The sequence below is a fragment of the Episyrphus balteatus genome, chromosome 3 (genome assembly GCF_945859705.1).
Source record: "Episyrphus balteatus chromosome 3, idEpiBalt1.1, whole genome shotgun sequence".
Taxonomy (NCBI): domain Eukaryota; kingdom Metazoa; phylum Arthropoda; class Insecta; order Diptera; family Syrphidae; genus Episyrphus; species Episyrphus balteatus.
In genome coordinates this window covers 53,773,133-53,798,244 of record NC_079136.1, presented here as the reverse complement: position 1 = coordinate 53,798,244, position 25,112 = coordinate 53,773,133, and the positions used below count along the sequence as shown (strand labels likewise).

Sequence of the window (25,112 nt, the reverse complement as noted above, 5' to 3'; positions counted from 1 at the left end):
CAAGTTTACATATTTTTATTTAAAAAGTAAAAGTGAGCAAAGCTTGAAAAATTTTTTAATTTTGAGAAAATTTCTTAAGATTATTCCTATTTTTTCTAAACCACTCAAATTCTATCATTGAAATTGAATAATGTAATGTATCAAGTAAATTAACCTGGAGCACGATCTTTATGCAGCAATTCCGATTTTCACGTATTTTGAGCTAAAAATCTGTAACCTCAAGTAACCTCAACTCAAAAAATTTATAAAGCGTTTCGCTCAGGTACGACAGTGGGCTCATCAGTTAGATCTGTCGTACCCTTACTAAGACGCCTTATTTTCGTTATTAAGTATGAAGTATTGAAAAGTCGAAGCCGAATTTGCATTGATAAATAGACTGAGATAAGAGTGTTAAGAAATATTTTATACCTTATTTCTTACAAAATTTTCTTTTTGAACAAAACCAAATTATTACTCTTGTTTTTATTTTTTCAGTTTGAATCAGTAGATCACTATGGCGTATGAGTAACTTATTTTAATTCAATGCTGAGGATTTTATTTAAAAGTGTTATTATATATAAAACAGAGAGGAAGCGGGCGGCGCAGACTTTCTTAAATATTTAAATTTCACAAGGTTATGGATTGAGAGAGAAGAGAAGATTTATTTTAAAAGATACATTAAAAAAAAAGAAATTCAAAATCGTTAGAACCGTTTAAGACAAATAATAATTTTTTATAAGTAATTTTTTGAAACCCAATTTTTGAAATAAAGTTTAAATTATTATTTAAAATCCCAAAACCAAAATTTCAAAAAATTTTATTCCGTTTCGAAAATTTGGTTTTTCAAAAAAAAAAAAAAAAAATGCACGACCAAATAAAAAACAAAGCACTTTTATGTTAACTGACTTGTAGATTTTAAGAGCTGTATATTTATAAATTTTAAAGAAATTTTGTTGATGTTGTGGAAGAGCATTTAAGGCAAAATTTTGTTAAATAAAATTTTTTGTTTTGTTATAGGTATGACTTTTTTGAAAAAAAAAATGTAGTTTTATTGCAATTGCTTTAAATATTATATTTACGAAGTTTAATCAAAATCGTTGGAGCCGTTTTCGAGTTATTTACTATAACTTGAAAAATTTTTATGGGAGGTACACTTTCTAAGCGAGATATAAAAAAAAAAAAACAACTTTCAGAATTGTTTAAAAATCATCTGTACCAAATTTAAATTTGAAATAAAAATCGTAGGGACCAGTTTTGAGGAGCCAGTTTTGAAGAAATTCAAATTCAATACAATTTCTGACTATCTCATAAGTGACATTTCAACGAAAATTTTTATATAGAATCGTCTAAGTGGGTAAAATAATAAAATTTCTTAAAATTTTAAAAACTTCAAAAATTTATATTTTTTAAATCAATTTTTTGAAAATTCGGTAATAATTTTTTTTTTAAATTTTGTTTTTATGTCTCAAATAGTAATTTCATCAGAAGATCATACCTACATTTTTTTTTTTAAATTTTTGAAGTAAAAAAAATCGGTTTTTACAATTTTCATAAAAAAAATCCAAGTTTGAAGAATTAAACCACTCAAATGGGTTTTTAGTGATTTTAAAAACAATTTTTAATCTGTTTTTAGTAAAAACATTTATACCTAAATCGATGAATTTTTTAACTATTCAGGTTTTGAGTGGGTTTAAAAATATTTGTTTCACTTAGGGTTTCTAAGTTCTTAATTCTCAAAATGAACTGCTTTTCATCGGAAATTAAATAAGTTTTTCTCGATAATAGATTTAACAAATTTTGCTGAAGTTGTATATCGTCGGTGAAACCAGAAAAGTGTATAGGTAACTGCAAATTTTCTGAAAATTAGATTTGAATGCCATCATGTAAGTCAAACCTGATATCAAACGTTCCTTAAACTGGGAATCCCCTTAAAGTTTGTATTTTATTAGCAAATTAGAAAATGAAAGCTCATACAAATGCCTTCAAAACGATGAGGTTCAAATGCTCTCCTATAAAATTTGCTAAAATGGAGTTACACACTTTTCTGGTTTCACCGACGATTATGTTACTTTAAGACAAGTCATCTGATTGATTTAATTTTTTGCAGATTATTTTTTATTATATATTATTTATAATTCTTTTATTTTTAGAATTCAATTCCCTTCTTTGAAATTTTAATTATATATATAACAAAAAAAAAAACTGAACAAAAAGATTACATAAAATAAAATTGCCTATTTATTTTAATTTTGTTAGAAATTAATAGTTAACTCTTAACAATTTTACTCTCCTAACAATGTTATATTAGTTCAAAATTTTAAATTTTTCCCTCACCAGAAGCTAAGAACTTAGCCATTCAAAAAAATTTACTACACATATCTAAGATTCTGTTTTTAACAAACCCTAATTTGGTCTTTTTGCTTTCAGAGCTTAAAAATTGTTTTCCGACTGAGCACTTAAATACAATTACCACAAATAATTATTTTCTTTGTAATTTTAGATAACCATTGAACTTTCAAATTATCCTAATGGAGAAAAATATCTATTTTTTTTTTCTAAGGTATTAATTCCCCATCCTCAAAGCCTCAATTAAAAAGTTTCACTTTAATTTCAAAATTAAATAATTAAAAACCCAACCCATTTGGTTTCTGTTTTGTTTTTATTATTTTTTTTTTTTTTTGATTATTTATTTTATAATATATAGTCGATATTATATTGATTTAACGTTAATTGGCTTCTGGGAAAAGTTCAAAAGGAAGTCAAATTTAAAATGAAGACCTTACCCCAAAAAGGGTCAAATTGACTTTTAAATTAAAAGGCTTCCAAAGACGCCAAACCCTTTTTCTAGGACTTTTATTTCAAATATTTTGTCGAAGATAAAAGCTTTTTTTTTTCTTATTGAAGAGTGAAGATAGAAAATTATCAAAAAAAAAAAAAAAAACGAACCAACTTGATTTCAAAGTAATTCCTAATAGAACTACCTTTTACTTCAATTAAATTTAGTACCGCACAGCCACGACCAACAAGACTCTGGACCGTGCGTCGTCACTGTCGATATACTGTAGCCGAACCCTCAACTTACTTACTTACTTCCTTTTGGAGGAAGAATGTTAATTAAAACTTAAAAGACTGTTGATTAAAATATTGTTTGATGCTTGTGCTCGAATTAAGTGACCAAGCAATTGAAGCAAAACAGCAATTAAAGGCTAACCTTTCAAGCAGCGATCCTCAAGAGAATTAAAATCTCTGTTCTTCAGAGTTCACTATACTTCGTCTAGAAACTTTTTCGACGATTTTACAATGTGCCAAGTACGTGCTCTTCAAATAAGCTCCTTAATATACACTGTAAACTAGCAAACTCACCATCGCAAACTCTATCGACTCCCCTTTTTGTCGATTTATTTTTTGTTTTCATGTCCACCATTTTTAATCTCTTTCCTTTTTGAGTAAGAAGAAAAGAAAAGTATTATCCAATCCACGGCAAAAGACTCCTTCTGATGGTCCTCAGTCCTATTTTTGTGATTCTGCTGTTATAGACTTCTTTTCTGATGGCACCCAACCCCTTTTCTTTTTTAACTCCCGACGAAAAGAAGCTAGCAAAACGATGGCGATAAAATTTTTATTGGAAAATTTATTTTGTATTTATCTCAGGAAATACGAATATATTCCGTAAACAAAGACATTTCGACTTCTAGAGGCTAGTTTCCATCCTTTCGGCTGTCTGCTGTGTGGTATAAGGTAGTCATAGTTGATGGTGAAGGTATACGAAAATCTAAAAATATAAATACACAAAAAACGGGAAGTATTGTGCCATTTTGCAGATAAAATGGCTCTTGCTTATGATGCAGCCATTAAGCGTTTCCTCAAGTTTCAATATGTGTGTGTGTGTGCGATAGCGATAGGGTTCTTCTTTTGTTGTTGTTTTAATGGTGTGTATTGTTTTTATTGATGTGGTTTAATCCGCTTTAAATTTCAGACAAATTGTCTGCTGGCCATGGGCGAAGAGATAGAGCCTTGTGTTTGTGGATTTTGCTGATGTTATTTGAATATATAGGAACTTATGCAAAATGTTGTTGTGGAGAGAATTTTTACCTTGAATTTTACCTGAGAGATAAACTTAAATAAATTGTTTTGAAGCTTAAACGGACTATTAGGCATTTATGTGAAGTCAAGATAGTACCTAACTGGTATGAATTGGTCGAGTTTTGGTTTATACCTACCAATGAATGATTTCGAAAACAAAAATCATTTTTCTTAACTTATCAATATTCAAGCAGTCTCTTAGGTATTCCAAATATTATAACCAGGTAAAATAGTATTTTACAATTTTTAAAATCGAAACATATTTTCAAAGCAACTATTCCTAGTCAAAGTACGTGATCCTTTTTGCAGAGAGTAACTTGACCTACTTTCACATAAACAACTTTTTGATAGTTCCTATCGTAAAACTAGTATTTTCGACACTTTTTTCCGTAGAAAGTAGGTGATCTTGAAAGCCGTACTAGGTACTCCAGCTAAAATAATCGTAGATTATTCAACTGTTATACAATCAGAATACGATATTAAATTGTCCGAGATTTTATAAAATTACACGAACATGAAGTCAAGTAAATAATTCTGACAGTCAGTGAATGATCAATGAAGTAATTATTAAGTCAGCGAATAGATTTTTCATTATTTTATTTTCGGGTCACTGTGGCGTATGTGCAACTTTTTTTTTTGTTAATCATTTAAACAAACTAATACAAATTATTGTTCTCTTCATGAGTAAATAATTATCAGGCGATATACACTTTGGTGACCATTCTATGAACCCTCAATGGTACTCAAAAAATATTTTGCAATAATCAACTAAGAAATTTAAAGGATGGAAAACTGGCACTTTGTCGGTTATGAATTCCTAAACAAATGTTCAAAAATTGTATGCAATATTTTCAGCATGATAACGATTTTAAACACATGATATAATTAAGACTTTTAGCAAAATTACCTTGGCCCCAAACATCTTTGTTTTAAAATATTTAACTTTTTACACTTTTGCGATTGTTACTTGACATGTTTAAGATAATTTCGTATTATTCTGCGTTATTAATAGTTTGCGGAAGGCCACATTTCTGAAGGAAGAGAATACTTGCTTAGTATTCACGTTAAAGTGTAGTACGCTGCTGATGTGAAACGAACAATTCCATACAAAAATAGCACAACGAAATCGTTATAATTAGTGAAATAAGTAACAGCTCCGATTTTGATGACATTTTTTTTTTTCAAACGTCTGTAATTAAAAATACTTTAACATCTTTAGGTTACAAATCGCCGATGTTGCCGTATTGTTTTTCAAAATTAAAATTATTTTTTTTTTCACCAAACCAATATTTTTGCTTAAATTTCATAAATTATGTAAATGATAACACTGGTCTGCAAGGAAATCCTCCTTTAAATGAAACTATACTTTTCTAGAGGATTTTTGTATGCTGATTCCGAATCTGAAGTCAGAATTGACCTAGCACGTCACGTTTTTTAGATATTCCCGTTAGAAAATCTCAAAAACCTATTTTGTTGCTGTTTTTGAAGAAATATTTTGGCACAATGTAATCTTTTACAATTAAAATTGATACGGTTTATGAAAGAACTTATTTTTTTCTTTCAAATTCAATTTCAATCTTCTCAATATCTCTTTTCTTCTCCAAGATATCTTAATTTAAGTAAGTTTAGTAGGTTTGGCATATCTTACCATAAAGAAACTGATCTCTAAAAATTAATATATATTTCTCCCTAGAACAAAAGTATACTTTTCTAATGGACTTTAGTGTGCTGATTTTGAATCCGAACTCAAAAAATTTCGGTCAGCTCTGGTTTTTGAGATAAAGTAGTTTTTTTGAGATTTTCTAAAAAAAAACTTGATTTTGTGATACTTTAATGTGAATATCTTAAAATCCTGACGTGATAGAATTTTTTTGACTTCGGATTCTAACTCAGCACATCAAAAACTATATAAGAAAAGTGTACTATTGCTTCTAGTAGAAACAAATCTGAAGCTTTACAAGGTATGGTTTATTACAAATAAGATATTTCTAAATAGAAAATAGTATATAAAATTACAAAACACGTAAAAATTTTGTTTAATGTTTTTTATTTTGGTTTTCTTTACATATTTGACTTTTTAAATATAATGGGCATTGATATTTTACATTTTCCTTAATTAAGGTGCTTTTGTTCATGTAGGATTTACTAAAAAGTGAAGGATTTCGAAATGTCTGCTTTTTTTGTCAATCAGTATTTTTAAAAATGAGTAAACATGAATGTAAAACAACATATTTGTGTCAATCGATAGGTCATATTATGAAAAATAAGTCCTCCAAATTTGAGCTCAATGCGACAAATAGTTTTAATTTTATACAAGTTCAAATGAATCCAAAAGGGTGATTTTTTAGAAACTACTCACATTTTTCAAAAATCATTTTTACAAAAATTGTACCTGATAGAATTTTTCTGAAAGCAGATTTAGATTCAGGAAAGTCTAATCTTTCATAATATCAAAAAATTATTTGAAGGAGAAAAAAAAGTTAAATTTTGCAGACCAGTGTAATTTAAGGAAAAAAAATTTTGAGAGCAAGGGACAAACTTCAATTTTTTTCACAAACACAAAAAAAAACATATTTTGAACACATCAGTCACACCTAAAACATTTAAAACATACATTTTTAAAAAGGTGAAAACTTATTCCTATTTTTTAAATTTAAATTAAGTCAATTGAATGAAAAAATTAGCATTTCGTTTGTAAGTTTTTTGGTATCATTTGATTTAAGTAGAATTTTTGAAAATACAATTTTTTTGTCCACAAAAAATCAATGCAGCAACAACGGCAATTTTTAACCTATAGAGGTTAAAGTATTTTTAATAATTGACGTTTGAAAAAAAGGGTCATCAAAATTGGAGCTGTTCGGTCGGGTTCCCTAATAATTTTCTTTACTTAGATCATCAAAATAGGTGATGTTCGGCCGGGTTATAGTAGTTACTCTACTTACAATATTTATGTTTTGAAATTTGTGAATATTTTCCTGTTGAGATTTCGAAACGAAAAATTTCGTTTCACATCAGCAGCGTACCAGGCTTAACTTAGAAATAAAGAATGAGGTGAGTGTAGGGGAGGATGGGCAACCTCCTGCAAACTTCCTGCTTGGGCTCACTATAGGATTTAGGGAGTGCATGCAATTACATTCACATATGAAATAACTTCACTCACAGCGGGAAATTATGTCATTTTTTTTTGGTGAAGTTTGTTGCCACTGAATGTGAAAAGCAGCTCTACTTTTTTTGAGAACAAATCTCACTTTTTTGTAAAGAATTTAGCCGTGGAAGGTGGGAAATAATTCTTTAAATACTATATAGGCTATTGTGATTTAATTTCACATGCTTATCTTTCAAAAACTGAAGTGCAATGATGGTAAAAAAAATCTTATTTGATGAGGTGTCTGGCACTTTTTTTAAAAGAAGTCTGCATTAAAAATAAAAATGGTAAACCACGGCTCTTCACAAAGTTTTTGAAAAGTGTTTTAATCTTTTTTTTTCTAATACTAACTTAAAAAAAAAACGTAAGAAAACAAGAATACATTTAAGTTCAAAATAAAATAAGTTTTATAGTATATGGATCTTAATTCAACTTATTTTATTCTATTTAATCCCGAAGTTCAAATACGAATTGCAAGGAAAAATATCTTGATACAATTTTTATTTGACCTACACATTTTGTGTCAAAATAATACTTGTACAGGATTTAAAGCTCAATGTTATTTGAATATATTTTCATTCAATGCATACCTACAAGCATAAGTTAAAAACTTACAGTTTTATTGGAAATCTTATTAAAAAGCTAATTCCTTCTCTTTTCCATCAACATCACGGACCTATATTTCGATCAAATTTAATTTAACTCAAAGATAAATTTATTCCTCTACAAAAGTCTCTTTGTAAAAAAAACCATTGAATTAAAATTACGATTGAGTAGGTAAATTCTAATTTTCAAAACAGTTGCTCCTTTTCATATAGATTCCTGTTTAGGTTATAATCTTTTATAAATTCTTCCCCCAGTTAAATTAACCAAAAAAATTTTTTTTTTTTCATTTGCATCCATATCTATATCTCCTCAATAACTACCTGTCCGATACTGATGCAACTTTTTCAAAAGGCAAAAATATTACCAATTATATGGTTGAAAAAACACTTTCAGGCTACCTACCTTCTAAAAAAAAAAAACGGACATTCGAATAAGGAGTATATCTAAAGAAGGCAAAGCCTTGCTTAAATTAAAAAAAAGAAAAAAAAAAGAAAAAAAAACATACAAAAACTTTAGTTATATCTACCTCCATACCCTGAACAGAGTTTCCTTTTTTTAAGTATTCTTGTGGTTGGAAAAATAAAATAAGCTAAAAAGAGTTCTTCTACAAATGAAAACGAGAACACAAATAGAACAAAAAAAAAAACAAAAAAACAAGAAAAACTTAAAATGTTAACCACTTCTACACATAAAAAGAACGTTGTCCCTGTTTTTGAAACAAACACAACGACGAGGTTCGCAATTCAAAATTCTTTGGCTGCTTGTAGCAGCAGCGCATTGATGTTTTTTAAACAAATTTTAATGTTTTCCTTCTTTTTCTTCATTCTTTCATCTTCACAAACAAAATATGAAAATTTGTTTTTTGTCTTAAGAAAAAAAAAAAAGAAGGAAAAAATAACGAAGGTAGAGAGTGGCCTTTTATGAGAGTTCTATTTAAAGTAGTCTTCCCGTTCAGCTGAACGTTGCGTTGGTCCACTTTTAATATAGTTTTTCTTTTTTTAAATTTGAGAGTGAAACTGATACCGAAACTAAAATCGACAACGAAACCAACATCGACATCGTCATTTCCTTCCAAAACCCAACAACGGCAGGGGGGAAAGTTTGTTCTGTTATCAGATGCACCTTCGCATCCGCTTATCGCACGTCCGTTCATTCGCCATTTTCATCAAACTCGTCAACGTGATGCCATCAACTTTGGGTTTTATATATTTTTTTCGCTACACAAAAGTTTAAGGGGAATTTCACCAACTTTAGAAATTTATAGAAGTAGTGGCAGCGTTGGTAGCAGTCGTAAATAAGATTTTTCCACTCAATAATAAACTGGAATCATTTAAAGTTTTAACAAAATAAAGGAATATGGCCTACTTATGTAACGGGTATGGATTTTGTCCTGTACCGAAAAACAAGCTAGTTAGAGCAGATTCTTCGATTTATGATTTAAGCACCGAAACATTAACTTGTTTTTCGTTTTGTGAAATGGTTTGCAGAAGTTCCAAAATCGATTAACTTAATTGAACTTCATTACAGTTACATAATCTGCAACGCAACGAAAATTAATTTAGAATGAAAGTATATGCTTTTAGCAAAGATTTTCGTGTGTGAATCGAGTCAAAAACGCTTTTCAAAACAAAATATTTTGAGAAGACTAATGTCATATTTCCTTACTTTGATTTAAAAAAACATGGTTTCAATTTTTAAGAATGTGTTCATATATATTTTAAAAAGACAGTAGAGCGAATCGCCAGAAGAAAATTTTGATATAAGCCTGACTTATCGACTTAATTACGCGCATTTGATAATCAAATTTGAAAATAAAGCAAACAACAATAAACTAATCTGAATTTTACTTGCAATATTATGTAGATTCTGTAGTTCAAGCTAAGGATACTTACAAAATTGAATGCGAGATAACAATCAGTTATGTAAATTACGAAAATAGTGGGTTCAAAAATTCTGTCTATCTTTAAGTATCTGGAGATAAAGCCTTAACTGCTATGGCGATTTTCTTCGAACCTGCTATAGTTAATAATTTTGGAGCATTCCTTAGAGGATAAATTGAAATTTTTGTCTTAAGCAAAACTAACGGTACCTGCCATACCAAGACAAAAGTTTTTTTTTTACCATTCACAACATTCACAACCATTCCGTCTGTCTAAAGTGTAGTATAGATTGCAATTTCATATCTTCAAGGCTAAGTCATATGATGATTTGTCCAACTTAAGACACCTAAGCATTAAGTAACCGTTGTATTAAATTTTTACAACATTTTCAATAAAAAAACACATCTTTGGATTAAAAAGAGGTTGTCTGTAAAGTCAGAAAACAGGTTGTGTGCTTTTGTTTAAAATGAGTAAATTGAAGCGTTTACTTTTTTCAAACAATCATAATTTACAAGAAAAAGCTAAAAAAAAACTTTTTTTTATTTTCTCCTTATATTAATTTTTTTATTTTAAAAGCTTACAAAACAAATTATGCAATTTAAAAGCCAAGAATTTCTTCTTAAGAATAAAGCCATTTTTAAATTTTTACAATGCGCAAAAAGTATAAAAATAATTTATTGAAAACAATAATTTTCATCAAAAAAATCAAAAAAAAAAAAATGAATTTTTATCTTCTCACGTCATTAATTCCATATTTTTCCCTAAAAACCTATACAAAATTTTATACCATCTGGAAGCTTATTGTCTTTGCTCAAAATATATATATCGATCAGGTCTATGAGACATCTACAAAAAGAGCTAGAATTTTTTGAACTCGATCAAATTTCATTAAAAAAAAGCAAAAAAAAAACATTTATTTTTATGTTCTCACGCTATGGAATCAATTTTTTTGTTTGACAACTTATAAAAAATATATACCATTATTTCACCTTTCATATGACGTATCAATCTCATTTCAAAAATGCCTACAGGAGAAGTTAGAATTTTTTAAAGTCAACCATGTCGAATTTCCAGACTGAGATTACGGTACTTCCCACACTGGTGGCTGTTCGGGGGGCAACACAGATCTCCACTGGTGTTTTGAGGTTTTTTCGCAAGTTTCTTGATTTTATATTTTGTAGCTTGTAGTTAGTGTACCGTTATGTGTTATATACCAAATGAAAGGTAATTGTATCAGGATGCTCATAAAAGTTTAATAAAATTTCTATCTGTTCTTGGTAAAAAGTTATAACCTGTTCTAAAATTTTATTTTACCTTTATCTCAAATTTGTGTTTACGAAAACGACTGAAACTTCGCACACATCACATATTGTCGTAGTAATGGTCTATCATTACTCCATATACTTCATTCCTGTATCTATTAAAGAAAAAAAGATAAAAATAAAAAACGATGAAAATCGGTTGAAAACGGTAAAAAAACGTGTTTTTTAAAAACTTGTTTCTTCCGTTATTCAGTCAAAACTCACTAAACGATTCCAATTTAAGTTTGATATTTTTGAACGCTCCAAAAAAAAAAAGCTAAAAATCAAAAACTACCCAAAAATACCCCTAAAAAACAAGGTGTTTTTCAAAAATTCATATTTCGAAATGCAGGGTGTTAGAAAAAAATCCGTATCAGACGCCTACTCTATTTTTCCCTCATCTCTCACCTGGCACCTTTAGAATTGTCAAAAACAAAATTTCCCTACCCAAAATCATCATTTTGTCATAGATCCCCAACACGTGTACAACGTTCAAACAAAACATTATAGCTTAGTTTAAAAATGTTTAAGAATTTTTTCTTAAATGCAGTTATTCTTAAATTAGTCTCATCTATCTATAGCAAAATCAACACTCTACAACTACGCGTTAAGATTTTAGCCAAAATTTCATCTTTCCGTTGGAAATGGCGTCACTTTTTTGTGGTGGCTGCCATGGTTCATCGATTTATAAGACGTTATCACGTCAAAAAAAAAATATTTTAAGTTTTTTTTCAGAATTTTTTTTTGGAAAAAGTATTGATGAACTCTTTCTAAATTTGGTTTTTAATTGTTGATCAATATTTTCTTAAAGGTGGCATTCAAACTTTTTTTTCAATAGGTATTAGAAAATTTCCCTACTTTTTTTAGATTTTTATTTGACTTCTTTCCTCTCCCGGATTGAACATGAAAGTTTCATGTCAAATATGTATTTTCTTTGATTTTTATAGGTGCGAACATATAATGTACAGTACATGAGTACATTAGAAAAAATAATCCGCAAAATACAGAATTTTTGTTCACTATTAAGAACTAATTGATATCCAATCGACGCGTGGCGGCGGCGGCGATGAGTTTCAGAAAAAAAAAAAAAATACCCAACACGTAACAAAATAAGGATCAAAAAATACATATGTACTTCGTTTTGCGATCAGAATCATTCGAACCGGTGTTAAGGTTAACTATAAAAAATGTTTTTTTTTACTATTCTTATGAAATTTCTTAAAAAATCGCATTTAATTTGTTTTGAATAATTATATTAAAGAAAAATTTCTAACAAATCAAATTTTGAAAGCAAACAACTCAAAACAGAAACCCTTTTAAAAAGCAGTTAATTTTTCTTGCAGCCTTCAATTTTCAACCCGAAACATTTTTGTTCGCATAGAATTTAAAAAACTATTGTAGGTTTCCCCAGAATGGAATTTACATTTTCGGCAAAACTTGTTTCTTGTGCGTCACTAAAATTTTAGTTACAAAAGACCTAACGACTACCTCACACATTACCTGAAAAAAAAAGTTCAAAGTACACGGGGAGATTTCTGAACGTGAACAACTTTCCGCACGGAACTTATAATAGGGTAAAAGTAAAATTAAAAAATTGAATTTTTTCGGGTGAAATCTTGTTCACATGAAACTCGCTGATTTATTTTAAAACAAAAGTGCAGTAGATTTTATTTAAAGGCAGTAGATTTGCTTTTTGAAAAAAAAAAAAAAAAAAAAAAAATGCAGTAGATCTACTGCAATTGTAGCAAAGTCCCATCCCCTCTTGGTAGTAGTGCATTCGGTATTTTTTTTTTTTTCAAATGCCAAAATAAGGGTACCTGCTATGTACCAGTATCGAAAAAATTTATTTTTCTCCACCTTTCAATGAAAACAAATTTTTTTATCATTTTTATAGGTAGGTACTTCCATAGAATCATTTTTTTTAAATTTAGGACTATACCGATTTCAATAAAATTTTTAATTAAGAACACTTACATTACCTACCTTAAAATAGATTTTTGTATAGGTACAGTGACGAGCAAAAGTGGTCAAATGTTTTGAATTTTTTGAGAAAGTTGTTTAAACTTAGTGTTCTTTACATGAATTAAATCGTTTTTCTATATTATGCCAGCATTTGTTTTCCTGATTAAAATTTTAAAAAGTGCTTCATTGTCCAAAAATGGAGAGTATCATATTGGTATTTGGACTTGACCAATTCTGCTCTTCTTCTTCTTCTTCTTCTTCCTTTTTCTCGGCGCTGTTATGATCTCGATGTCGAGGGGATCATAACCTTCCCACGTTACTGCTTCACACTAGTGATCCGCCTGTGGGGTTCGCCGGGTTGACCTCAGAAATCGGCGGCAAGCCTCCCGGTTTTGTATTGTTCCGTTTCTGAGGCCAACTGAATGCTGGTGTTTTTGCATTTGCTTGTACCAGGAGTTTTTAGGCCTACCTTTCTTTTTATTTCGTGTTGGAACGTTATATGATATTGCTTTTTTGACGGGGTTCTCAGGATCTCTCCTTTGAACATGGCAATACCAACTGAGTCGGTCGTGTTCAATTTTTTGACCAATTCTGCTCGTTTTGGAAAAAGGCTTTTGTTTCGATATATTGAGTGTACTAGAATTAATTTTTACCACTTTTAACCACTTTTAACAATGCCTCGAGATAGGATCTATCAATCTGTGAAGAAATAATTTTAAAATTCGGTCGTATTTCAGCTTAATGGAAAGCTCAAAGCTCATCGCTTTTAGACTTGTGTTTTTTTACTGCGCTTACAATTTCTTCAAAAATTTCAACAGTTTTTTAGCCAAAATGGGTCAGGGCCTTATGCTGACTACGCAACTGTCTGAAATTTCTGATTTCCGAAGCAATATTTGACAATTTTAAAGGTTTTGGTGGGGTCTTCATCTAGTTGAAAAATTATATCAGACAACACGGAGTCTTCTTTTGCCAAAAAACTTAAAAACATACATACAGTATGTACTAGGTATTAAAAAAATATTGAAATTTTTGTTTGAAATATTTTTTTCGAAAAAAGATGCGTAAATGTTTTCAAAATTTTTTGTGAAAATTTAATTAAAAAAAAATTAATTTGAAAAAAGATTACACAGCCACACAAAAAAAAAATAAAAGTTCTGACCTGGGGTTCCGACTAAGTTTTTCATATAGGTTAGGGTCGCTGAAACCGAATCCGAAGTCCGAAACCTCAAAAAATGTCACGAAAACAAAAAAATTTGTTCTCTGATCTGGATGTGCGAATATGTTAATCATATAGTTTTTGGATCGCTGAATCCAGATTCGAAGTCAATTTTGCCCTATCACGTCAAGTTTCTGAGATATCCTCAAAAAAATGTCAAAACCAAAAAAAACAAAATTTCTTATTTGGGGTTGCGTCTAGGTTTTTCATATAGTTTTTGGGTTGCTAAAACCGAATCCGAACTCTTTTTTGCCGTATCACGTCAGATTTTTGAGATATCCTCCAAAAATTTCAGATAAGAACTTTTTTTTTGAGTTTAGACATTTTTTGAGGATATTTCAATATTTGGATACGCCAAAATAGACTTCAGATTCGGTTTCAACGACCCAAAAACTATATGAAAAACTTAGTCGCAACCCCAGGTCAGAACTTTTATATTTTTTTGTGTGGCTGTGTTATTAAAGCAACTTTTGCATTGGTGAAATTCACCATGCACTCTGAGCCCTTGTAATAGATGTGAAGTGGTTTTGTGTTGCAAGGGAAAAACTTTTCGACTAGAATTTCAAATGATAAAATTAAAATAAAAGTTTTTTCCCTGTCTTCTTGTGTTTTTTTTTTTTTTTTCTCTAAATGTTTGCTGTGTGAGTTTGTATGCGTGTGTGTGTACTTATCCTAGAATCCTAGGTTATAAACATTAAATGTGGGTGGTATAAATAATTTTAAAGGATGAGATTATACACCTTCATTTCTGAGCGTGTGTGTTTGCGTTAGTACGTTTTCGTCACCGACTCGACAATAAACGAAGACTATAAAGGGAATAGAGACAAGAAAACACCACGACACAAACAAACACAAAAATAATGCCGCATGTGTGTTTGTGGGAGGTTCGACATATGTTTTTCGCTTTTGAGATTTGAATTTTTTATATAATAAAATATAGCAAGATAAAGTTTTGTGTGGTTTGAAATGTGAATATTTTTTTTTTATTTTTTTAGTTATACTATGAACCTGGGTTAAGAAGAATTTAGTTAATTTGTTTGAACGTAGTTGATAGGATTTAACATGAAAATCTCATTTTAAAATATCACTTCCCTCTTACCACAAAATGAAATAAGTTAACTTTTTGTAAAATGTCAAAAGTTTAAAAGCATTTAACTTTTTTTTTTTGTTTTATTTTATTTTTTCTCCAAACTGAACATGATTTAAAATATCTTTGAAAAAGTTGTCTCATTTGGAAATGGGCTGCCATGTCATGTTTGTACCTCTGAAGTAAGCTAAAGATATACTTATGTACTTTTATAATCTTTAAATAATGTGAAAAGAATGTCATTGGATTGGGGGCGGGCTAAGGTAGGGAGACATAACTTGAAGGCAAATTTAACTCAGAATATGCACTCTTTTGTTTTAGATCCATACACTTGGTGTAAATTTGAGAATTCTTTTTTGGAAATGTGTAATCAACTTTGAGAAGATTATGGTATTCCAAGTAATAGAAGGCATTTATTTCAATGAGTTTCTAGGAATACATTTTTATTGTATATTACATGTGTATGTAGTAGGTGGATAGACATTAGACATATTATTTTAAAAGAGATTAACAATTAATTTTAATTAAGATTAAAATTTAAAAAAAAATAATTTTTAAATAAAAAATTAATTTAAATGAATTAAAACTTTTTCTGAGCTTTATCTATTTGTTCTTTTCTTAACCACAATAGCTTAGAAAAAGTTTTTAATTCATTCAAATTAATTTTTTATTTAAAAATTATTTTTTTTTTTATTCACTCAGTTTGTTTATTTTTTTATGAAATTTAACTTATTTTTTTTATGAAAATGAACTGGGCTTTAAAAAAAGCACACAAAATTAATACTCATTAACGTTTTTTTTTTTACTTCAATGATATGAAAGTGTAAAAAACAACAACTTAAAAAACGAAGAAAATTGTGTTTGATGCAAAATTGTGGAGAAACGGTTGTCCGCAGAAAAAAAAGTTTTGAGACAATAAATAAATTCTTAATTGGTTGTAAAAAAAATCTTTTGAATAAAACGTTGTTTGGCAAAGATAAGGCCAGTTAAAGGACGGGACGAAAACGAGTAAATTACATCTTAAGTTTTTCGGGGTGGTGACTTTTATATCCCCCCAAAGTTTCTAGATGGGATTGAGGTTTGAAAGACTGAGCGGGTCACTTAATGACCTCAATCTTAGTATCCTTAAACCATTGCCTGGCTGCCCTGTCGGTGTGTTTTGGGTTATTATCCTGTTGGAAGACGCATTTAAGCTTTATTTGGTGTCGGCGTAATAGAAGCATAACATTTTGCAAGCTATCCAGGTGCCAGAGCTGGTTAATTATAGTTTTGATCCAAGATATTAGGCCAAGTCCATAGTACCAGAAGAATCCTTAAAACTTTATACTGGATCCTCCAAGTTAATTAGTTTTTGTAATGCATCTAGGGTTGAATTTCGTTTTCCGTGGTCGTAGCACAAATAGCCGAGACCCTAAATCACCATAAAGGACCAATTTTCTCTCATCAGTACAGAGAATATTCAAGAAAATATAGAGGGTTTAATATAAAGTTTTAAGGATTCTTCTGGTACTATGGATTTGGCCTAATATCTTGGATCAAAACTATAATTAACCAGCTCTGGCACCTGGATAGCTTGCAAAATATTATGCTTCTATTACGCCGACACCAAATAAAGCTTAAATGCGTCTTCCAACAGGATAATAACCCAAAACACACCGACAGGGCAGCCAGGCAATGGTTTAAAGATACTAAGATTGAGGTCATTAAGTGACCCGCTCAGTCTTTCAAACCTCAATCCCTTCTAGAAACTTTGGGGGGATGTAAAAGGAGATGTGTCTTAAGCCAAAACTTAAAATAACGGGAGTTATGAACCGTTGTTGAGCGGGTTTTGGTGATCTTTAACACCTGAAAGATCTCAGGGACTTTACGACTTCATGGAAGGTCGTTGCGAAGCGGTAGTTAAAAATAACGGTCAAGGGAGCAAATACTACCTTTCCTCTAATAAAATACCGTTAAATTGAACTTTTGTCGTCCTTGTTTTATTTAAATTTAATAGAAAAACAAAATCACTGCTATTATTTTGCTCGCTTTAATTTGAGGTTTATTTTGTTTTTGGATTATTTCTTAGCTTATTAGAAATAAATTAAATTCCATTCTTATTAAAAATTAAATTTTAATGAAACTTAAGGAGTTTTACTTAAAAAAATTTCCAAAATCAAAGCTTTTTTAATGTTTAAAGCTTTTTTAAAAATATTCTTCAAAGCACTGCTATTTTTTTGCTAGCAGCTGTACCTGTTTGGCGTATATAAACTCAAAATTTATTGAATGCTTAGGGATTTGAGTTTTGAGAATAATTGAGGACAAAATTCGGTGTCTTTTTATTTTGAACCTTACATGTATTAAGATGTATTATTTGATTGTCGAAAGTGTAGAAGTACCTAATATTTTTTAGGGCTCTAAGATAATATTTAATTTTTCTTTCAAAATAGAACAAACTAAGAGTTGTTCATTAGTACAGCTCTATTGTTACCATCACTTCTGTGTTAATTCATCCTCAAAAAGTGTCAAATTCTTCTAATTTGGCCACTTTAAACCACCCAATTACTTTTTTTGACCACCCACTCTTTTCGAAAAAAAATTGATTTTTTTTTCTTTCAAATTTTACTACTCTGTTCGATTGTTGTCCATTAAAGTAGAATTTATCGTTCTAAATTAGATTTTTGACAAAAAAAAATATCTATTTCTTATATTGCTTTTTTTTTTTTTTGTTCAAAAATAAGTTATTTTCAACTTTCAAAAATGACAATTTTGAAAATAAATTTATCTTAATTACCATTATTAAAAATCGCTCTTACTTATTTAAAAATATGTACTTTTTTCCGAGACAAATGTTCATTTTTATTTTTTCAAAATTGTAAGAAAATATATTTAAAGAAAAAAAAAAAATCTAAAAATAGTCAAACAAAAAAAAAAATATGTTTTACTTGTCCCAGAATTTTTCAAAAAAGTTTTTTCGAAAACAATGAGTGCTAAAAAAAGTTTATGGGTAATTTAAACGGTTCTCTTTTAGAAAAAAAAATTAAAAGAATTTGAAAATTTTTAGTCAAGCTTCATGATGATGGTGAAAATGTTGTTTTTCCTTAATGTTTAAGTAAAGACAAAGCCATTTAGACAGTGAACCCACATATAGATAAAAAAAAAAAAAAAAAAAAAAAACAAAATAATAAAAATCTCAAATTCCAATTCACACGTCAACTGTCAGCCACAACCAATTTATTTACCTTCGCTTATAGTTTATCCAATCTTTCATTCTCCAAAAACTTACACATTGCTGTTGAAATTAAAATTAGTAGCTTATCATTCATCAGCACGGTTCTAAAGACCGCATTGCCATAAGGATAAAGCATGAGGATAATAAATCTTTCGATTAACATGGATCAATTTTTCCACTTGATGAATTAATGGTTACACTTTGGTGTTTAATATTCAACGAAACGAGAGTACCAAGAGCCCCCGGAGGAGCACATCAAACCGAAAGCGTTTATACCCAACGGACAAATGAATAGGGATCATCATCGTTCATCGTGGTGCATAAAACCACACAAACACGCCCAAACAATGAAACAAAATCCATTGCTCTAGCTGGAACAGCGCACAGCCCCGGAGGAGAGTTCCTTTCACTTAACGATGGTTGTTTGGTTCTTATGTAGTTGTGCTGTATTCTGTTCTGCTTTGCTTTCAATGCTGGACCAGCTCCCATAGCTAGACAACTCACAAAAAAAAAAAAAAAGAAATCCATTTGAACCCATCTGGAAGGGAAATCCATTCCATTTTGAGCTGGCTCTCCTTGCGAACGAATCCATTTCGAATGTCATGACGACGCGATGATAAAAAGCAAAAGGAAGCGAACTCATTATTGGCAGACGTTTAATTGAAAGTAAGTGTGGTGTATGTGGTTGGGGGAAGTGGTGGTGGTGATGGTGGACTCTGCTGAAGCAATGTTTAGTAGTGGCAGGCAGTGTTCACTGTTCAAGCCAAAAGTAACGAGCTGAAGAAACTGAAGTAAAATTTTATTTCAATTTCATTGCAAAAAAACAAAAGAAACAAACAAAAAGCATAAAATTCACAAAATGCCGAACAAAGAAGACACTCATTTACGATGCATCAGCTAAAAACGCTAATGAATTGATTTTTATTGAGAGTTTTTCTTTTATTTTTTTTAATGACACCATTGTGTCATTAAATTCAATGAATTTGCAATTTTATTTAAGTTATATACGAGTATTAACAGAAATTGCAAACTTATGAGAGGGATCCGTTTTTCCTGAAAAGGAAAAAAAACTCACTCGAAGTGGAGGAGTATTTTATTTTTATTTTGTTTTAATATTTACTTCCACTTTGCGATTGATCGTTAAAAAAGGTAATTACTCCTGTAAATAATAGGCACTTTACTATTTTGTGATGGAAAATTTAAGGAAATCCAGGGATGGTAGGTATCTACTCAAAAAATATTATCGAAAGTTAATATAGAAAGATGAGAGTCTTCTTTTATGTACATTGTACCTATGTATGTAAAACTAGGAACAGAAATGAAACTGAAGGAAAAAGCGTTTATACTGAAGCAATTACCTCTGGTGTCTGGATATCCAATTTAACTAGAGATAGTTAAAGCCTAGTCTATTAAGACCTTCTAAGTCTCAAGACTTGGACTATATACTGGCAATATTGCTACAGAAATTGCTTGAAATACAAGTTCTTTGGCTGGAATATTTTTTAAAGGTTGCCTGATCCTAAACGATACATCTACATTAGGGTGGGTCAAAATAATGGAAATTTTTTTTTGATTTGGTACCTTGAAAACTCGATTGCTAGACACCTCTAGAATATACTCACCAAATATGAGCTCTTTATCTTAATGGGAAGGTCCTCCGCTTTTCAATTTTCCATTTTTACGCCAAGCTTCTACTAAAAAAAAATATTTTTTTTATTACTTGAATTTTTGGCCAATTTTTTTACATATTCTTGTAGAAAATTGAACGCTCTACAAAAAAGGTTAAATACACTTTTTTGAATTATCTAGCCGTTTAGTAGATATTTGAGGTCCAAAAATCGAGAAAATCTTAAAAAAATTCGTTTTTTGTTCTTAATTTTGTAACAAATTAAAAAATTATAATAATCAAACGCGCATGACATATTCTTGTAGGAAACATATTGCTCCACAAAAAAGGTCTTATTAACTTTTTTTATTAATCTAACCATTTGAAAGATATTCGAGGTCAAAGTTAAACAAAAATATAAAAACTTTTTTCACTTTTCAAAATTTTCTACTTCACTGAAAAGTCATTATTATTAAATTAGCAAGATTGATTATTGTAAGGGCTTAAATGTTCTACAAAAAAGTCCATGGCATCAAATTGGTTGCTTAAACCGTTTAGAAGATATTCGCATCCAAACCAATGCCCACTGATTTCAATAGTTTTCTTATGGTCCCTATGCATTGCGACTTGGATGCGAATATCTTCTAAACGGTTAAAGCAACCAATTTGATGCCATGGACTTTTTTGTAGAACATTAAAAGTTAATAAGACCTTTTTTGTGGAGCAATCTGTTTCCTACAAGAATATTTCATGCGCGTTTGATAATTATAATTTTTCAATTTTTTACAAAATTAAGAACAAAAAACGAATTTTTTAAAATTGTCTCGATTTTTGGACCTTAAATATCTACTAAACGGCTAGATAATTCAAAAAAGTGTATTTAACCTTTTTTGTAGAGCGTTCAATTTTCTACAAGGATATGTAAAAAAATTGGCCAAAAATTCAAGTAATAAAAAAAATATTTTTTTATTTAGTAGAAGCTTGGCGTAAAAATGGAAAATTGAAAAGCGGAGGACCTTCCCATTAAGATAAAGAGCTCATATTTGGTAAGTATATTCTAGATGTATCTAGCAATCGAGTTTTCGAAGTACCAAATCAAAAAAACGAATTTCCTTTTTTTTGACCCACCCTAATCTACATACATATAAAATGGTTCTTATAAAAAAAAAAAAAATGTATTAAGAAATAACTCCTTGAATGGTAATTAAAATAAAATTTCCCTGTTTCGTCTTCATCATTTTAAACTTTTCTCTACATCTTTGTTTTTTTTTTTTTTCATCAGAATGTACAAAAAAGCAGTAAAATTTGTATGAGCTGGTAACATTTTCTGAAAAATAGCAGTGAAGTTTTGCTTATAAAAGCAGTGAAATCTTTAAGACTTTAGAACATTCTCCATGTTCAAGGGAACATCGTTTCCTATTAATCATTGTAATTATAAAAGGACAAAAAAGAACACAGGAAATTAGATTGGTTTGGATAATGTATTTTTGTAAACCTGAGAACTGATCAGCTATATTAAAGAGCAATCGCAACTGTTTATTGCTCAGTGAAAAAGAAGAGTGATAAAAAGCAGCTATAGCAAAAGAAGCCTCCAAGTGTTACGGAGACTCTTTTATATCTTCAAAATTTAGGGTACCATCTTCGAAACACTTGATATGAAACTATTTTATATGTAAATACATTATTAATGGTACAGTTTTGACTTTCTTGTAAACTAATTAACTGATTATACGATAATTTTTGTTTAAACAAACTTTTCAGCGACCTTAGTGTTTTACCTTAACAAAATTTCAAAAACAAAAAATAGTTTTTGGTTTAAAACAAATTTATTTATTTTTTTTTTTTTTTTGAAAAATCAATTCAAACCGGGCCAATGGTTTTTTTTTTAAACTTTGTTTTTATGTGATTTTTTTGTGAATTTTTACCTACCTACTCATAAAATTTTTTTTGATTTTCATTTTTTTTTTTCTAAAAATTCTTTGTTATATAAGAAATTAAATGGCATACATAATTTATCGGTCAAAACCATTTAAGAATATGTTTTTGAAGTGAAAACTTCTTTAGTATCGTAGTGATTTAAAACACGATGAAACGAAAAAGCAACAGGAAAAATCAACTGAATATAACTTTTTTGTTTTAATAGATAGACGAATGAAACTTATACTGTAGAATAGAATAAACTATAATTGTACAAAATTTCAATTAAATTCATATTCAAAATCCTGATATAACAGTGAAAAGATGTTCTTTTTCTAAACAAGTTATATCTTTTGATCTAAAGCACATACAAATTTGGTTTAACTTTAATACGCTGATAATATTACCTTTCATTTGATACATCGCACAAAACGTTACGTGCTCTACAAGGTACACAATCTTAAATTGAAAAACTTCAAAAATACCTCAAAACACCTGTGGAGATCTGTTGCCGATGACCAGCCACCAGTGTTAGGAAGTACCGTAATCTCAGTTTGAAATTTCGACATAGTTTGCTTTAAAAAATTCTTACTTTTTTTGTAGGCTTCGTAGAAATATGATTGAATATAAAAGGTGAAATAATAAACTTTCAGATGATGTAAAATTTATTATAGGCTGTCTTTTAATAAAATGGATTTAATGGTGTTAGAAGAGAAAAAAAGATTGATTTTGTTGCTTCTTTGATGAAAACTGATTGGGTTCAAAAAATTCTAGCTCTTTCTTTAGATGTTGTATAGACATGGTCGATATAAATACATAATTTGAGCTGAAACAATAAGCTTTCATATGATATAAAATTTATTGTAAGTTGTCGTATAAAAAAAATCGATTTAAAGGTGATGGAATAAAAAAAATAGATTATTTCAATTTTTATAGTATTTTTTGTATTTATAGTATTTTTTGAGTTTTATTAATTCTTATAAAACTAAGTTAAAAATATTCTTTATTACCATTATAAAAGTGGCAACCCTATTTTTTCTTGGCAATAGTTGCGGTTTCTATATACATTGCAAAGAGCAATAAATAAGAAAATAAAATAGATTTTGACATTTCGGAGATTACTGACACTTGTTTTAAATACCTACGCAAAAAAGACTTTCTTTCATAAAACAAACGACTATCAAAAAATCAAATTCCATTATGGAGACATTATAGGGTCATCGCAAGTTGTCACCATCTTGTTATGTACCGTGTCTTTTCGTCCACAGTAGTTGCTGAATTTTTCCAAATACATAATGTTTACAACCGAAATACACGAGTAGTGACTAACAAATGCAAACTGCCTAATGGCTTAGGTATTGGTAATCCTGGTCTAAGCGATTTATATGTATTTTAAACAACCAATTTATTGTATTTATTTATTTTTAGATATTAATTGAACTGCAGCATTAGTTCTCAATTAATGGACATTGCTGCAATAATAACTGAAGCAATGAGGATGTTTTTATTTCGGTTTATTGATCAAAGAAATTATTATATAATTTTATGTCATAATTCCTCGTCACAAATTTAATTGGACATTTTCGTGTATCTATTTGTATATTTACAGGAACAAGTACAAATTCAAATTATCAGCCACATCAGCAACCATGCAGTTCAGAAGTTCAACATCAACAACAACAACAACAACACTCATCATCAAGGATATCAAATAATTTTAATTCAACCACCTCATCATCAAACACAAATTACTCAAGTGGTGCTAAATCGTCGACGTCGATACCAAGGCCTCTGCAAAATGTAAGTATAAACCCTTTCTATGTATTTTATGTGCATGTGTTTGTTTTTATTTCACTTTCGAAGTAATAAAAACACAAAAAAAAGATACAGATTTAGCCATTACAAAAAGTAAACAGATAGGTATAAAAAACAAAATGTTAGCTGGGAGTTTTAGAGTTTTCTTATAAAAATGATAAAAACAATTTTTCAAGGACGAAAATGTAGCCATTTGTCGAGTTGATGATTCACTACAAACAAATTAATTGGGATGTTTTAAGGGAAAATTAATTTATTATATCAACTTAGGATATTTTGAGAAATGGTTATGTGATAGACTACAAAGTTGAATAAAAAAACAAAGTTGAATTTCTTTCAGCGACTTATAAGAAATGCCTCAAAATTATGACATACCTATGAAATATTTTCTTTTCTTTTTACGAGTGTATGTTAGGAAATTCGTAATGAATTTAGTCTGTGCATGTGAAAAAATTCATTTTTTTATAACCTACATGTTTTTATAGAATGTACATGTCGGAAATTAAAATCGATTGCATGTATTTTGCTTAGGAAAATTATTATATTTGCGCGTTAAATGCATCCTATCCTATCTGTACTTCACCGAACCAATGTAACCATAAATGGCCAGAGAATGGCCAGTATACCTACCCATAAATGTTCAGAGAATAGATAACAGAGATCAATTCATTTGATTGATTTGTCAGGAATTGAATAATTTGTGTTTATTGTTGTAAGTTTTTACTGAAAAAAAAAGATTACTCATACACCACAGTGACCCTATAAGTTGAACCACAACAAATATAAAATTATAAAATTTTAACACTAATTAAGTAGGTATACAATGAAATCTGTTGCGTTTTTCAACCATTCACTGACTATTTAAAATATACAGTTGGGTAATTTAATGGTATTTTACAATAAATTCCGAAAAGTTTACAATCAATAATTAATAGAGTTTTTGTTTTTCAAAATAAATAGGTACATAAAGTGATATGAACAATATTTCTATTAAATAGAAATCATCACTATTTAAAACAAAATATTTTGTAATGCAGGTGCTACAAAATTTTAAATTGAAATGATAAAACCAATATAAGTTAAATACATAGTTAAAAAAAAAAAAAATCATGTGTGCAATTCACACGTGGTGGAAGTGAAACCTTAAAATCATTTTTCTTGCAAAAAAAAAAAAAAAAAAATAGAAAAAATCTACCTATTTTTATTCTCTCACCTTCAAATCCATGTTTTTTATATGACAGCCTATATAAGTTTTATATCATTTCAAAGCTTATTGTCTAAGCTCAAAATATATATATCGATCA

General features: G+C 29.3%; 1 protein-coding gene across 1 annotated transcript in view; it reads left to right on the top strand.

Annotated features, from left to right (window-relative positions):
- The window catches only part of LOC129916034 (uncharacterized), a 177,927-nt gene that overhangs the window by 110,517 nt on the left and 42,298 nt on the right, over positions 1-25,112 (top strand). The window contains exon 4 of the mRNA XM_055995795.1: positions 23,603-23,793. Within this exon, the coding sequence (XP_055851770.1) occupies positions 23,603-23,793 (191 nt within the window). The remainder of the gene's footprint in view (positions 1-23,602; positions 23,794-25,112) is intronic.